Source organism: Hoplias malabaricus, chromosome 5 (genome assembly GCF_029633855.1).
Source record: "Hoplias malabaricus isolate fHopMal1 chromosome 5, fHopMal1.hap1, whole genome shotgun sequence".
Lineage (NCBI taxonomy): Eukaryota > Metazoa > Chordata > Actinopteri > Characiformes > Erythrinidae > Hoplias > Hoplias malabaricus.
In genome coordinates, this window is record NC_089804.1 from 36,039,217 (window position 1) to 36,056,231 (window position 17,015).

General features: G+C 41.9%; 1 protein-coding gene across 3 annotated transcripts in view; it reads right to left on the bottom strand.

The window, feature by feature from the left end:
* itpr1b (inositol 1,4,5-trisphosphate receptor, type 1b) overlaps positions 1–17,015 on the bottom strand; it is a 147,006-nt gene that overhangs the window by 24,979 nt on the left and 105,012 nt on the right. For 2 of the 3 annotated variants that reach the window (XM_066673049.1, XM_066673048.1), the window contains 3 exons: positions 15,333–15,440; positions 13,087–13,279; positions 8,913–9,035 (listed from right to left, as the gene is read on the bottom strand). In XM_066673049.1, coding sequence (XP_066529146.1) covers positions 8,913–9,035; positions 13,087–13,279; positions 15,333–15,440 — 424 coding nt within the window. Of the gene's footprint in view, positions 1–8,912; positions 9,036–13,047; positions 13,280–15,332; positions 15,441–17,015 lie in introns of all 3 variants that reach the window. The other variant, XM_066673047.1, reaches the window with a different exon arrangement.

Here is a 17,015-nt window from a genome sequence, read left to right on the forward strand (position 1 = left end):
ACATACATATATAAATATATATGTGTGCCCAATCCAAGTGGGCTTTAATGGCCTTCCAACTCATGCTAAACAACAGCATGGTCACCTCAGTCTCATGTGTAGCTGCTTCAGAACATAACCTGTGCATGCACTGTTAATCACCCCTGTCACAACTGTCATAACTGGGACGTTGTGTAAAGCATCAATAAAAACAGAAAACGATGATTTGCAAATCCTTTTCAACCTATATTCAATTGAACACTCTAAAAAGACAAGATATGTAATGTTCAAACGGATAAACTTTATTGTTTTTCCGCAAATATTCACTCATTTTGAATCATCGTATTCTGTTTTTACACAACGTCCCAAGTTCATTGGAATTGGGTTTGTACTAAAAGCCTTATTCAAACCAGGGACAGTGCTCATAAAACTTTAAAGGTGTGTATGAAGTCTTGTGTCAACTGTCAACAACAGCCTACGGTGGAGTGTCCTATGTAGTGTCCTCAATGTGGAGCAGCAATGTGGTGTTCAAATGTTACTGATCTACAGCAGGCATCCAGGAGCAGATGTAACTTCAGCCTCATAAAGTAGGACTCTTTACGGATATATATTACCTCTGCATGTACAGATGATTGTCTACGTCTGATCTGGGAGGTCCTGGAGCAGCTGCATGTGAACCACTGTTCACCACACTCATTAAATAGCATGGGCTACAGGGGTATTAAACCTCATCTGGATTGGGCAGGTGTTTGAAGATATTAAGGCCATATAGTGTATTTCTGACTGTGACGCAATGTTCAGATCAGGATTTATTTTTGATAGTGAAAATCTTATAATCCAACACACACATACACACACACCCATGATTATGTGCTTGTTCTAAACTATCCATTCCAACTACTCTTTGTTGTCTTGGTGTTCCCAGACGCACTAATCCACATTTACCCACAGAGTGACTCATTACTTGAAGTCGGTTTACGGAAAATAAAATGGCAAAAGGTAACACGAGTAACACCAAGTATATCCCCAGTAATACCCCAAACACACACACACACACACACACACACACACACACCGTGTAAAAGCCCAAAAAGTAGTGGGTTCACCTGTTGAACATGCTCTAGCACGTACTAAACCAGAGGAGAAAGGAGAGAATATCCTTATATAACTCAAACGGGTGACACATCTGAATGTTGCTGCAGATCAGTGAGGCTTTAGTTGGAGTCTACACAGCCTTAAGCCCTGCTATAAACACACACACACACACGACCTCTATTTGCAATAAAATGTATGCACATATGTGTTTTCACTTATGTCAAGAAGCCCTTGCTGAGAAAAAGGAAACCAACACAAAAAAAAGAAGCTGCCCGTTTTTCTCAGAATGGATTGGTCCAGAGCCCCAGAACCTAGTCTAGAAGTGGGGCCCAAAACAGAGCCCAGAGCCTAGTGCACCACAGCCTAAGTTGAGGGTTTTTAATTATAACCAGTTTGAATGAAAACCAAACAAAACAAGGGTCTAGACATTTGCAATATACTGTAACCAATCCGCACCCCACCCCCCAGCCTCCACCCCACAATACACACACACACACACACACACACACACAACTGTGTGAAAAAAGGAGGTCAATCAGGTTTGCAGGATCTTCACAGAAGCATCACTGGAGCCTGTCTCCCTCCTGCTCCCTCCCTCCCTTCCTCTCTCTCTCTATCTTTCCCTCCCTCCCTCTCTGTGTGGAGATCACATGACAGGTGCCGTTACATAACGTGCAGTGCTAAAAATAGTGTGAGGAGCTGAAAGATGCATGAGCGCCAGTCTGAGAGAAGAGGAGCAGAGCTCCAGTCTACAGGCCCACAGCCAGCAGCACACACACACACACACACACACACACACACACACGTCACAACTCCCTGCTGCATCCATTCATCTCCCTGAAACACATGCACACACTTATGTGTTGGTCTCTGTACTTGTGGGGACTTCCACATAGCTCTGTATAACAGTAGCCATACTACACTTAAGCAGTGATTCTGCTCCAACACATGTACACACACACACAGGTTGGTATAAATGCAATTGTGAGGACTTCCATAGTGTTCTGTATCTAAATACTAAACTAAAACTAAAAATGCTAAAAGAGAGCTTCAGGATGTTTTCTGCTCTAGTAGTAAGAATGGTCCTCATAGGTACAAAATCTCATTTCCTGTCCTTGGGAGGACGTTTGGTCTCAAATGTCTATGCTATAAATCATAAGGACATCCACAGTTCTGCATCGCTGTAACCAAGCAATACCACACCTACCTCCTACTCTTAACCCCAGTAACCCAAAGGCATTCTCATGTCCCATCACTGGGAGGACATTTTCTAACTCATAGTGATCACAGAGCAGGACAGTAAGACTCATATATTGGTATTTGTATACTTGTAAGGACTTCCACAGACCACTGCATTATTGTGGGAAAGTAATATAACACCTTCACACAATCTGAACTGGGGTAGCAAGACAAGTACACAAATGCACACCTAGTGGGCTCTGCTCTCCCTCACCTCCTGAATTCCAAAATCTGCAATGAGTCAGGGCTCTAATGAACTTAACCTTAAAGTCTGCCTTCCTCCCTCCCTCTCTCTCTCTCTCAAGCCTGTAAACCCTATAGAGCTTGTGTTTTGTTCCTTCATTCAATTTCTCACTCTCATAACTACAGAATGTACCCAGCAATGTCCATACTGAATACTGACAAAAACCTGGTAGGAAATGACTACAGGATTAAGAAAAGAGAGAGAGAGAGGGGGCGAGAGAGAGAGTCAGACAGAGAGAGAGAGAGAGAGAGAGAGGAAGTATAGTTTTTTTTTTTATTGTCTATATACATAATGCCACTGTGGTAACAAAACCACAAATCTCTGAAATGGGTACTTTGCCGAAGAAGAAAAGCAATAGATGATGTTATAATATATATCAGGTTTTATTGGGTGAAGAAGTTACAGGCCTTTTCAAATAAAATAAATGTAAAAGAATGGCAAAAATCGAGCTCTGACAGCACTGATATACAGAGTACAGTATAATAATAATATAAGGATAATCTAGAACCATTTCTATTGGTCAATTTCTTTTCAAGTTTCAAGTGATTTTGACACTGCGGTGTGTAATACAATATATATATATATTCATTATCTGTAACCCTTGTCCAGTTCAGGGTGACGGTGGGTCCGGAGCCTACCCGGAAACTTTGGGCGCAAGGCGGGGACACACCCTGGAGGGGGCACCAGTGCTTCACAGGGCGACACACACAAACACACACACACACACACCTATGGACACTTTTGAGTCACCAATGCCTTCACAGACACCCCTCATTCTATTTTATGAACTGCTGATTATGTGATCACCTGAACAAAATCCATTTCTAATGAGCAAAAGTATAAAAACTACTGCAGCTGTCATCACCATTCACTTGTTGTAGAACCTTCCGAGAGGGAAAAGCAGTGCTAAGAGTACTCAAAAAGTAAGTGGGTACAAAAATGAGAAGCAGGGGAAAAACCATAAGTTTTTCTTTGTGAAGGAGCCATGAATCAAGCCACTTAAAAAAACGTGCTGGAAGAAACCTTGCTTCCTTCTGCTCTGACAATGTTCGCCAACTCTGATGACTGCTTTTTTTCAAAAGGACAATGCTCCATGTCACACAGCCAGGTCAATCAAAGTGTGGATGAGCGACCACCAGATCAAGACCCAATCATGCCCAGTCCAGTCTCCAGACCTGAGCCCCATTGAAAACCTCTGGAATGTGATCAAGAGGAAGATGGATGGTGACAAGCCTTCTAACAAAGCCGAGCTCCTGGAAATTCTGTGCCCTGAGTGGCGTAAAGTTGAACAACAGCAAAGTGAAAGACTTGTGGAAAGCATGCCAAGATTTATGAAAGCTTTGATTACAAATCAGGGTAATTCCACCAAATATTGATTTCTGGACTCAGGCCAAGTTGAAATATTAGTCCTGTGGTGTTTATAAATGACCATGAGGTTGTTGTATTTGCATTATTCGTGGTCTGAAATTTCTGTAACTGTCTGTCATTTGGACACATACCCATCGATTGTAAAACTAGAGAAACTGATCATTTTGTGGTGATATTGTGGGGCAGAGAGAGCGAGAGAGTGGGAGAGAGAAAGGAAGAGAAAGACTACAACAGCTGTTTAACACTTTCCTATATAAAAGTGGCAGAACACACTGACCTAATATTTACCATCTCATAGTCCCGTAAAGAAAACACAGTGTGTGTGTGTGTGTGGGGGGGGGGGGGGGGGGGGGGTGAGAGAGAGAGAGAGAGAGAGGAAGAGAAAAGGAGAGAGAAAGAAAAAGAGAGAGTTATGTATGTATGTAGCAGGACTTGATTTGACACTTGACACTATAAAAATGTTGACGTCGGTTTAATAGCATCCTGTGAAGATGTCTCTCAGTTTATAAGTGCGGAGTTGGGAGCAGGGCTAGGAGAAGATCTGCTGGATTGTGGAGAGAGGAGGGAGAAGTGGGGAAAGGAAAAGGGCAAGGAAAGGAAAATCCATTGGAAAGTGGAAAGAGCCTGTAGCTTTCACACCGCATTAAATTACGTCACTGCCTTTGTACGCCAGCTCCAGATGTTAAAAAACAAAAAACAACCTCAACCCCAACGAGAGAAACAAACAAATACAAACAATATTCCAGCAGCAAACGGGCGACAAACACGCAGAGACACCAGTGAAATACACCTCAGCTGAGGGCCACTAAACATTTACTAAAGCAATAATGATACAAATAATTAATAATGTTAATAACAATACATTTATTCTTCCTTGTTGCTGGGGATAGGGCTGCGATCTGGAAAATCTGCTTAAAACACATTCTGCACTGGTAATACTATACATAACTGTACTGTTTTACATACTGAAATATACACTCTATACACGATACATTTTAAATATGAATGTTCTTAAGATGTCTCCGCAGCTCTGTGTGTGTCGTCTACTGTTTTCAGATTCTTTTTGCAAACTTTAATTATTCCTTTTTTTAACTTTAAAAAGTCTGTATATTTATTTGTATTAAAAGTCAAACTATGTTGATATTATACAGTAATATACATATACTATATACATTACTGAGTTTCCAAAGGTTTTCTGCGCCATTTGCAGCTTCCATAAAACTCCCAAGTAATTCCCCTTTCATTTCTAATGCTGATCCACAGCATATGGAATCCGTGTGGTGAAAACTGCAATGTGGAAGGGATAACAATAATAATAATAATAATAATAATAATAATGATTATTATTATTATTAATTCGTTCACTCATTCATTGTCTGTAACTGCTTCTCTAGTTCAGGGTTACGGTGGGTCCAGATCTGGTCCAATGATCTGGAATCATTGGGTCTGGAGGGGGCGCCAGTCCTTCACAGGGCGACACACTCACACATACACACACACACACACACACACACTCACTCACAGCTAAGGACAGCGTTTGACTCACCAAACCACCTACTAAAGTCTGTTTTTGGACCTTGGGAGGTAACTGGAGCACCCAGAGGAAACCTATGTGGACACGAGGAGAACACATGAAACTCTTCAAAGACACTACCAGCTACGCCACCCAATAAAAAATAAATAAATAAATAAATAAATAAAATAAAATAATAATAATAATAATAATAATAATAATGAAGGAATCTGGATCAGATGCCCGAAACACCTCAACTGGCTCCTCTCGACATGGAGGAGCAGCAGCTCCACTCCAAGTCTCTCCTTGATGTCGGAACAACTCACCCTGTCTCAAAGGGAGAGCCCAGACACCCTGCGGTGGTACCCTTGACCTCATTCTTTCAGTCATTACCCAAAGCTCATGACCATAGGTGAGGGTTGGGATGTAGATTGAATGGTAAATCAAGAACTTTGCTTTTCCGCTCCGCTCTCTCTTCACCCCAACGGACCGGTACAGAGTCTGCATTACTGCAGACGGTGCACCCATCCACCTGTCAACCTCCCACTCCATCTTTCTCACTCATGAACAAGACCCTGAGATACCTGAACTCCTCCACTTGTGGCAGTTGAGACACTAGTAACACTAGGTACATTTGGCACTGTTGCTCCTGGGCTCCCCCTATAGCTGCAGAGTGTAATTCACTCTTACACTGTCTTGAAATCAAGGGGGAAGCAGGAGGGAGGTGGGTGGTTTCTAAATTTCTAAACCTTTCCTCAAATCTTACACAGTGCAGTTTCTGCAGTGCTAGGACAGAGGCTCTGTTCTCCCTGTTACAGCTCAATGAAGCATCACAATGATTTTGAAACTGTAATTTTAAGGTAAAAATACTACCTAGCGCTACTTTTTTAAAAAGCCAATCAAACCAAATGAGTTTTCAGTAAATCATTAAAAAGATCTAAAGAGTGAAGCGTTCCTAACAGTGCCTTCATGGGGGAAAGGAGAGAGAGTTCAGAATTCACTGCTGTTCTACCGTCTGCTTTTCTCCTTCACGGTTCTCCTGCGTGACCCGAGCTGAACCCGCGAGTGAGAAACTTCTGCTGCGAGAGCCATATGTAAGAGCCATCGCTGCCAAAGCCCTCTCCACTCTACACACACAGGCCACAGTGAGGAAGCTCAAACAAAAGAGAAATCTCCGCCTCACCCTTTTCACCCCCAACACTAACAATACACAGATTATACCAGCCTCCAGCACCACAACACAATAACACAACTCAGAGTGAGAGAGAGAGAGAGAGAGAGAGAGAGAGAGAGAGAGGCATGATAAGAATGTAATGTAACATAAGATCATAAGATCATAAACATTGCTGTGACAAGAATCAGAGTCATTCTTCTTTTATCTTTCAGCCTTTCAAGTGGAGACAGGAAGAGATGACTAGTACCTACATATCTACAGAGAGATGGGTTTTCCGAGGAGATACTGACAGAGAAAGAGATGAAAGAGAAATTGAGGGTGTAAGAAGAAAAGGAGATTAGTTTGGAGATGGAGAAGAGATACAGATAGAGATGAAGATAAAGAATGGAGAGAGTAAGAAGAAATGGAGAAGGAAAGAGAGGAGGAGGAGGAGGAGGAGGTGCAGGTGGAGTGTCCTGGCTCAGGTGTCTGCTCCACCCTGGGCAGCTGCTCTGGATCTGATGTAACTGTGAAGTAACAGTGAGTGATACAGCAGTGTGTGGAGCTCTGTTTGCAGGGAGAAATCTCAGCTCTGAGAGGCAGCCGTGTCACATTCCACACCCCAACACACACGCACACACACACACACACACAAGGCTGTAATTAGCCAGGGTTATCAGGGACACAAATGGAGTGGCGTAACAGAAGAATACGAGGTCGGGAGGTGTGTGCGCGCGTGTGCATGCATGTGTGTGTGTGTGTGTGGGTGTTAGAGTCAGGTGACACCTTAAGCACTGATGTTGAATCAGAGAGCACTATTGGTAATCAGGTTGAAGCCTAATGTAGGTCACATTAACCCTATCATTACAGCAAAGACCTCACACACACACACACACATAAAGGATTACGAAATAATGGGACAACCCTCTCATGAAGAACTACAATTGAAGTTAGAGATAGTGTGTGTGTGTGTGTGTGTGTGTGTGTGAGAGATAAAACGAAACACACATTGATGCAACTGCTGAAAAAACTTCCTAGAAAACAATCATTTCAGACAAAAAACACAAAAATTACTCATGGTTCCTTTAAGGACTTGTATTGGTGCAACGTGGTGTTCCTGTCTGAGCTGGGAATCAAACCCTAGCCTGCTGTGTAGAGGGCCGCGGTGTGGTCCATTGTGCTCTACCACAATTCTGGACTGAGAATAAATCATTTAAAATCTATGTAACATCACAGGACTAGCTCTGAACTCACAGACACAGGTGTGTTTTGCTGAAAATATTGAAACCCTAAAAATTCAGTAGTGTAAACAGGACCCTTATTTTGATACCTTCAGTCTCTGTATGTGCCTTAACCTGTTGTAAGCCTGAGTCTAACTGTGGAATATGGTTAGCTCTGGCTTTACAAGGCTGTTGATCAAAGTCTTGACTGCAGAAAGTAGGGCGCGAGCTCTGTGTTTGGATTTCGTTTGCGTGGCGAGCTTGTTTCATGTTTACACACATCAAGAGGTTTACACCAAATTGCCCCTATAAAAACACACATCGGGGAGAGTATGTAAAACCTAAACCCAGCGGCACGAGAGTCCGGCCCCTGTTCCTCTGTCGCTTCATGTAAAAGAGAACAAAGTCGTGAAGCTGTCTTTGTATTTTGCTTCTTTATATTTGATGACACTTTACGGTTGGGTTATGACCCAGTTAGTGTTTCCCTGAGCTGTAACATTCCTGAAAACCATCAGGGTGTGTCTACAGCATTGACGTCTGTTTTAGCGCATAACACTGTCGCATTTTCTTCTTCTCCTGAGCTTGTGAGAGCTGGTGAAGGCAGAGACAGATTTACACATTGCTGTATATTCAATGTATACATGTTGGCCTCATGTAATGGCCATTGGATGTTACATAGCACTTGGGTTTTCTTGCTTTTGTACAGGCCACTAAATGTATAAAGCTTTGAAACAGATGCTGGAACATACAGAGGATATGTTTGCATTCGTTTACAAAAACCTTAATGACTTTAGGTCCTGATGGTGGATGATTAGATCTCTGGAGTGCTAGAGAAGTGTGTTTCTACAGCTCCAAAGGCTTTAAACCACTCTAGTCCACACTTGACAATGGCATTGTGACCTCAGGATTGTATGCTGCTGATCTAAAAGGTGCTGTGTCATTGCCTGCTCTTCTATGGAGATGATAAAAGCTGGGAGTGCAGAACTGTGTGTGTGCCTTCACAATGGGCTCACGTTAAAGTACACGATTATGGAGTACGTAATTTTAAGGGCTGTTTACAAGCATTTGAAGAATCAGCTTATATTTGACTGATGGTCTCACCTCCCCGGACGCCCTCCAATGGGTAGAAGAAGGCCACCAGCAGGTTCATGAGCACAGCCAGGTTGAAGGAGATGCTGCTCCAGAACGACATATTCCTCGAACACCAGTACAGAATGGGCTGAGCTACAGAGAGGAGAGAGGAGAAGAGCAGACCCACTCATTCAGAAGAGTTCTGGAATTTAATCCAGCCGTGCAACACTGATCTACATACAGGCTTCATGGAGTATTCAATCTTAACACACATACTGCAGCTCTCGGAAATAAACCTCACATTTACATTTTTTTTGTTTCTTATTTATTGGCATAAAAACAGCTGCCTTCTGCACTGTCTGTAAGTGCCATGATTAACTGAGCATTTTGAAATGTCCCAGATTAACTAAGAATTAAATACATTTCCATGGACTTTTGCAGAAAGCTGTTTCTTTTTCTCTCAAAAAAGTACCAGTGGATATATGAGGTTTGTGTCCGACAGAGTTATTTTTCAAGACTCTACACAGTGATATACACTTCATACATATACAAAGATTAATGTTACAGTAGTCCAACCATATAAACCTAGGTGAAAATACATGAGCATGCAGGACATCCCCCACAAACAAGTACCACAACATTACGAACACACAATTCTCTACAGCATAACCACAAAAACACTTTATCATTTATAAAAACACTAATCACTAACATGCAACACCTCAACACCATTTTCAATGTTTTTAATTTCGTAGGTAATATTTAAAAGCATTGTTACTTTCACTCCTGAGTTTGAATAAATTCTATGTTGCATTAATTTTTATTACAATTTAAGAGCATTTTCACTTTTTTCACAAATTAAACCAACACTTCACCATAATACAACATGTCTAACCTTAAAGGGGACATACTATGGAAATAAAATCCCTTGATTAGTGAATGTGCACTGTAATGTGTGGATCTGGAGTCCACCAACACACACACTGTGAAGCAAGAACACCCAGTCTGTTTTCAGTGTGCCACGTCGGAAAACATGGGATAAACAAAGTCGTTCAGATTCTGAAGACTTTAGAATTGCTCCGCCCCCTCCTCTGAGTCTGACCAATCACAGCACTGAACCCATGTTTATTTGAGAGCGCAAAGACAAGGTTAAACGCAGAAAAAGCACAGAGAAATAAGAGCACCGAGTTAAAAAGGAGATAACATGACCAGAGAAGAAAGAGAACCAAGCGAAAATGGCGAAAAACCAGAGCTTCTGTTCCTTGCTCCTCACTTCTGTGTGCTAATGTTAGCGAGCGGCTCATTATTATTTAAGGCAAGGCAAGGGAAGTTAATTTATAGAGCACCTTTCATACAAGGGCAATTCAAAGTACAGTAATATCTTGACTTATGAGTTTAATTCGTTCAGTGACTGAGCTCATATCTCTATTTGTTTATATCAAATTAAATTTCCCAATTAAAATGAATTGAAATGTCATTAATCTGTTCCATCCCCCAAAAACCACAACATTTTTGTTACGTGTTTTTAAATAGGAAAATTTTCATTTATAAATAACAAATAATGTATAAAAATAGTACATAATAAAATAGAATGTAAAGAAATAAATGTGAAACACTTTCATTAAAAATTTCAAGTGGATGGTTAGAGATGACTAACTGTGGCAGTTAAAATTTTATTGTGACCAGTCCTGGGCTTGTACTGAAAGGTGAAGGGGAGGGTACAGGCTCGTTGTTGGATATGGATGTACTAATCGCTCGTCTGATATTCTGGATTTTAGTGTTAAAAGAAGATACAAACGTTCAGGAACACGTTTAAAAGGTACACAAACTGAATGTTGACATTCTGAACAGCTGTGAGTTTTGACCAAAGGAGTTCAGATGTTTCATTAAGAACCAGAACTTTGTTCTCTTGTGGAAAAGGGGGAGAAGCCATGTGAGCGCTCCATTTGGCTGATACTTTCTTTTTGAAGAAATTCGTTAGAAAAGCAGAGGTTTGCATTAGTGAAGATCTGCGTCAGTAGGCAAACAGTGTTCTGAGAACACTTTTTACAGAAAAAAAGCAGAGAGAGAGAGAGAGAGAGAGAGAGAGAGAGAGAGAGAGAGAGAGAGAGAGAGGCTTCATGTCCGACAGATTGTTGACCTAAACCATAGACCCCACCTCCCTGAGACTCTCCCACACACTTCTGTAGCTGGGAGTATTTTGACGTCTGGTTGGTTTTATTTGAAAAGAGGAACCGAAGGAAGGAACTTCAAATACACAGAAGCCACCACACTCATGACTTGTGGTCAGAGCCAACGAACACTACCTAAACTCTGAGATTCCCACTGATAATAATACTGCTGTCATACAGAGAAACACTCACATCGATTATCGATCGTTCACACACTTTCTGACTGGGGCAAAGGCAAGATCCTGGACTCTGACCAAGAGAAAACTTCAAGGATGGCTTCTATATCACCACTGTCAAAAGAAAAACACGCATCTCCATGTTTGTGGATGTTTAGTTTACTACGACATTTGAAAACAGCAGCTGTCCTTCACACTGTGTGTAAATTTCATAAAGAATGGACCAATAGAAACACTCCAAAATTACTCTGAATAAATCCCTTTTACATTTACTTCCATTGAAAGTTAAGAAGGTTTTTTCCTTCTTCTGTAAAGCCAATATTTTTGAAGATACATGATATTCGTTGGACAGTGATGATATTTAGTTTTGTTAGTTAGACAGTTAAGTGCGTGATCTCACATTACCACACAAAATACAGACTTACGAACAGTAGACACACTCATGAGATTCTTTCTACTGGCTCTTTGAAGCCTTGCAGATATTTGAAAGGGTGATTTGGTCAGAGAATTCGATTTAAATGCTGTGAATATGACATGGAGAGAAACTCTGTCTCTCTCTCTCTCTCCTCTCTTTTTCTCTCTCTGCTGAGGTGTGAGATCATTACCTGGCTCTTCCTTATCTTAGAGACTTAGAGACATAATTTCCACCCCCAGCTTCATGAGTAAAGACACCTGCTTCTATTTTTCTAACTCATTTTGAAAAAGCTTCACCTCTCTCTGTCTCACCCTGTCATTTCTCTAAGCTTTTAATCTGCTGGATGTTCTCTGTTATTCATGCCATCTTCTCTCATTCTCATGCGTCTCTCCCTCCTCTGAAAGAGGGTGAATCCTTGATCATCTACTTTAAAGGAATACTCCGGTAGTGTTGTTGTTTCTTTCTTGTGCCACATCTGCTGACATTTACACTACATTCATCCTCTGGAGTTCCACTATTGACAGGTGAGAGGCGTAGAGCAACACTATGTAGTATTTCTACCTTAAAATTATAGCTTTAAAAATCATTGTGATGTTCCATTGAGCTGTAATAGTGAGAACAGAGCCTGCGTCATGGCTACTCCACGCTCAGCACAGTAGAAACTGCACTATGCAACCTTTGGAAGAGGGTAGGAACACACCCCCTTGATTTCAGATCAGTGCTGTAAAAATAAAATAAGTGCAAATACAGGAGGAGCCATGGAGCAAAAATAACAAGTCCCACCTAGTTTTCCACTCCCTCCTTACTCCTTATATGTTAAACAGGGTGGGATATGTAAATTAACTCTGCTTTAATTGGCTGCCTTGAATTTCCTCTCATTTCAGAAAGCTGTGCTGAACCCAGGTGTGCTTACACAGTTTGGGCTGCATATGCGCTTGATTTTGTGACGTCACAAAAACACTGAATAAAAATGGGCTGATTTTGTAGCCTCAGGTCCATATATGGACATGGTGGAATGAGGGAGTGGTGGATTTTGCAAACTTTAATGGAAACCTTGCATGTAACAACACTAACATTGATAACAGTGGAGTGTTCCTTTAATTCTCAGGAAGGAAGCCTTACACTTGTGCACCCTTCCTTGCTGTCTTCAAAACATAAAACCATGAGCTTAAAAGACTACACACAAACATTTATAACAGAATCAACTTATGGCTTTAGCTTAATTCCTATTTGAAGTGTTTACACCCCCTCCTCACTGCCCCGGCTCACAGAGGATCAGTCTCAGCTCAGGGGCTTCGAGACTGGGCTTTAACCTGAGCTTTACCCTGGAGCTGTAGGGAGAAAGAGGGAGTGTAAAGCATCGTATTTGGTTTAGGACAGAGAGGAAGGAAGAGGGCACGCACAGGGCACGGAGTTTGCGTTACCAGTGGCCTCTTGAGTACCTCGCAGTTTCTTCTGCCAGTTCATCTCATTGAAGAGGTCCTCGGAGCGCAGGAAGAAGTCGTTGATCTTGCTGCCCTGCTCGTCCCGCTCCGTGGTGTAATACACACGCAGCTTGGACTCCTGTGTGAGGAACTCGCAGATGTTGGGCACAGGGAACACAATCTGCTCCATGGTGCGGTCCAGGCGTACAATCTGAGCGACAAACACAAGCCTGTCAGACCTCGGCACTCGCTGTAAATATTGGTCACAAGCTGGATTTTCACAAAACAAGAGGTCGCAGTTTGGCCAAAGAACTTAAACCCAAATTAAAGCCAATCAAACAGGAAAAGAGCTCATCCTCAAGCCTCAGCTGGGCTTAAGTTATCTGGATAACTTGGTGAATATGTTTTAGCTGTATCTCAAAATCACACACAGACACACACACACAGACAATGTTAGTACACTAGGTGCAGTAGTAGGCACACACACCTCAATCCACAGCAGCACCCAGGGAGCAGTTGTAGGTTAGATCCACTTCAGCAGTGGATGTTGAGGGAGGACACTGTGCTGTTCTTTCACTCCCCTGCCCCCAATTCAATCAAACTAGCAACTGTATGGTTCTCCCCCCTCCCCCGCTCACACTAGCAGATGACAAGTCGCTTACGTCATTCTCAGTTTGTCTCTTGTGGGCATGTTTGAGGCGCTCGTGTTGAGGTCCAAGCTTCACAGTTCCCCAGAAACTACAAACAGTATCTACTATTTTACTACTTCATTTTTATTCAAACTGTCCCTGTATGTGTTCAAAGATACAACATTTAAAACGGGAAAAAAAGAAACAGCAGTCATGAGCTTCTCTCCCATGTTTAAAACACACTGTTGAGAACAGGAACGAAAAGGTAAAAACAGACAATTCAGAGAAGCCGAAGCAGAAGCAGAAGCTGGAGACTGTGATGGGGGCGAGTACATTTTTTGGAGCCAACTGTTAAAAACTGGGAGCAGCCGTGGCCTTGAGGTTAGAGAAGCAAGTTTGAGGCCGGAGGGTCACCGGGTCAATACCAGGGACCGGCAAGTAAAAATACATTCACGGCTGAAGTGCCCTTGAGCAAGACACCAAACTCCCAGACTGCTCCCTGGGCACTGAGGTGGTTGGCAGCTCCCTGCCCCTCGTGTTTGTGAAAAATTGCTCACTAGTGAGTGTTTGTGTGTTCACTACTTTTTTTTTTTTCTAATTTCAACTCTATCACCAAATCGCAGCTACAGATCGCATTCTCCACTAGAAAAAGACTGGTCACTTGTTGCCCTGACACCTGCTAGTGTGAACACACGGTTAGGCCACTGCTAAAAACGTTAACCTTCAGCCTGACAACATTTCTATTAGACAACTTTAGAAAGTCTTAAAAAGATCCTCCAAGTCTTCTGGTTTCACAGATGTATAAATAAAATGCAACACAATAACCAAACTCTCATAGTTGTCAATGAGAAAACAGACAAAGGAAATACGAGAAAAGGTTCTCAACCTTTATAAACCAGAGAGTGAGCTCCACCTTGGAAATACCCCCAGGGGCTGTTTTATATAGGCGCAAACATCTGAAGTGTTGATAAAAACTACAAGTACCCCCCCCCACACACACACACAAAGATTTGCAGTATTTTGTCCAAGGATCAGAGCTGGAGGATACTTCACATCCTGGGGTCAAAAAGAACTGCTTGGAAGGCATGTCAGCAGAAAGGCTTTATGGCTGTTAGACCACAAATATTAGTGTTTGGGATTTGCAAAACATAAGCAGAAATTTAGAACTGAGTTCTATGGTCAAGTGAAACAAGATTAAAAAAATTAAAATAATAAATAAATGAAAAAAAAAATAGAAAAAATAAATGAGCCATGACTTTAACACAGTTAAATAATCAGTGTCTGTAAACTCTGCAAAGGATGTGAACTTAATTTCATGTAAGAATACAATGCAATTTAGCAAAAGAAGCCGTGTCTCTCTGTCTCTTTAACATGAGCTCGTCCTCTTTGGTTTAACACACTGCCATAACAATGTAATGCAACGCCTGTGGACAGCAGCATGCAAATGAGCCGAAGCATTTGTAATCTACTATTAAGCAACAGTGCCCTTCAGCACAGCGGCTCACAGAGAGTATCAGGTCAGTGGCCATGTTTAGCAGAAGATTTGAATGCAGTTATATTGATGGATGCGTTAACACAGGATTACACTGAGACACGAGCGCCAATTAAACAGCCCCAGAGGCAGGAGGTACACACCTCGATCTGAGCCGTGTGTTTGGCGTAGTATTCCAGTGCCTCGTCGCCCTCGCCGTACGACCCTGCTGCCTTCAGCATGGCCTGCAGTTCCTTGTTGTGTCTGGCCAGCTGTGTGTGTGTGTGAGACAGAGAGAGAGAGAGAGAGAGAGAGAGAGAGAGAGAGAGAGAGAGTTAGTTTTCTCACTCTTAGTATCTTAGATTGTTAGATCTCACTCTTAGTATCTTAGATTGATAGATTTAAGACTGCACTCAAGAATTTTTTTTACAAGAGCCTTTGACGATGTTTTAATGAATCGTCTGTGACCTGCTTTGGTGAAAACCCCACAAGCCCCACAGCAGTGTTCTCCCCCTGTCTAAACAGCCCTTTAAGAGATAATGAGCCACTTGCTGTTCACCGAGCGCAGACCGGTGAGGAGCAGACCGACTGCATTTGACCATGTCTGGCAGATAACCCCAGAGAGTCAGCTTTTTTACTACTATCCTCTGAGAAATGTCACACTATGCTGACAAATGAACACACACACACAGACACACACACACACACACACACACACACACTTGCTCATAACTACATCAAGTTCTGCTGACTAATTTGTGTCAGATTTATCAGGATGTAATAAGTATACTTTGATAAGCAGTCAGGAGGACTTTTTAATCTGAAGCAGCATCTATGCTAAACATAAGCCTCTAAATGGACTCCTTTCCAAAACAGGAACACGTCTAATAAAAACGGAATTAATGAAGCGCAGTTAGCACAAGTGCTCGACAGGTACACTGTCTCCTGTCACTTATTTGAAGGAGTAACATTGCAGAGAGAACACTGCCACTATGCTATTGTCACTAATTCACTTCTTACAAAATGACTTGTCCAGTGTCTTGTTGTTAGGTGACCTGTTGCTAAAGGACTTGTTGCCAAGTGAGTTGTTTATACGTGAAGTTTTAGGTGAATCGTCACTAATGACTGTTTGATAAATAATAAACTGCCAAATCACTGCCAAGTTCATAAAGGTATTGTTAATTTTATCATCACTAAGTGACGTGTTGCAAAGTGACTTGTTGCTAAGTAACCATTAAGTGTCACTAAGTGACTTGTTTATAAGTCCATTGCTAAGTGTATCATTGCTAAATGACTTGTTGCTAAATTATTAATTGTACTGTTACAAAGTCATTTTGCTGCTTAGTGATTTGTGGCTAAGTGACTTGTTATGTGACTTGTCAGTAAGTTTACAGATGGTTTTGCTGTAAAATGATCGGAAAATCACTTTAAAATCTGGTTCTGGTTTCAGTTGTTCCTTGCACTAAAATAATTTCCTTCTTCCTTGAGCTACACACATACTTCAGCATTCATCATTTTCTCTTTCACTTACGTCAGTATTGTGATGCTAATTGGCATTGTTTTCCTTAAAATGTGTCCTTGACATATTTTGCATAAGATAAATAAAAACATGTTGACTTTTCAAGCCAGTGCCTAGAGGCTTTCACTCAGTATTGACATGATTGGGATGTTTGAGTGACTTCTTCCTTGAACTTTATATCTGACAGAGCCAGCTCTCGCACGTAACGCTGTGGGCTCGTGTCTTTGACCCTAAAGGGAGTAATGAGGAGAGCGCTGACCAAGGGCCGGCGAGGCCACTAACGCCTTTAATTCCTAACTGCACCTTACGTAACTGATCCGCCAGGCTC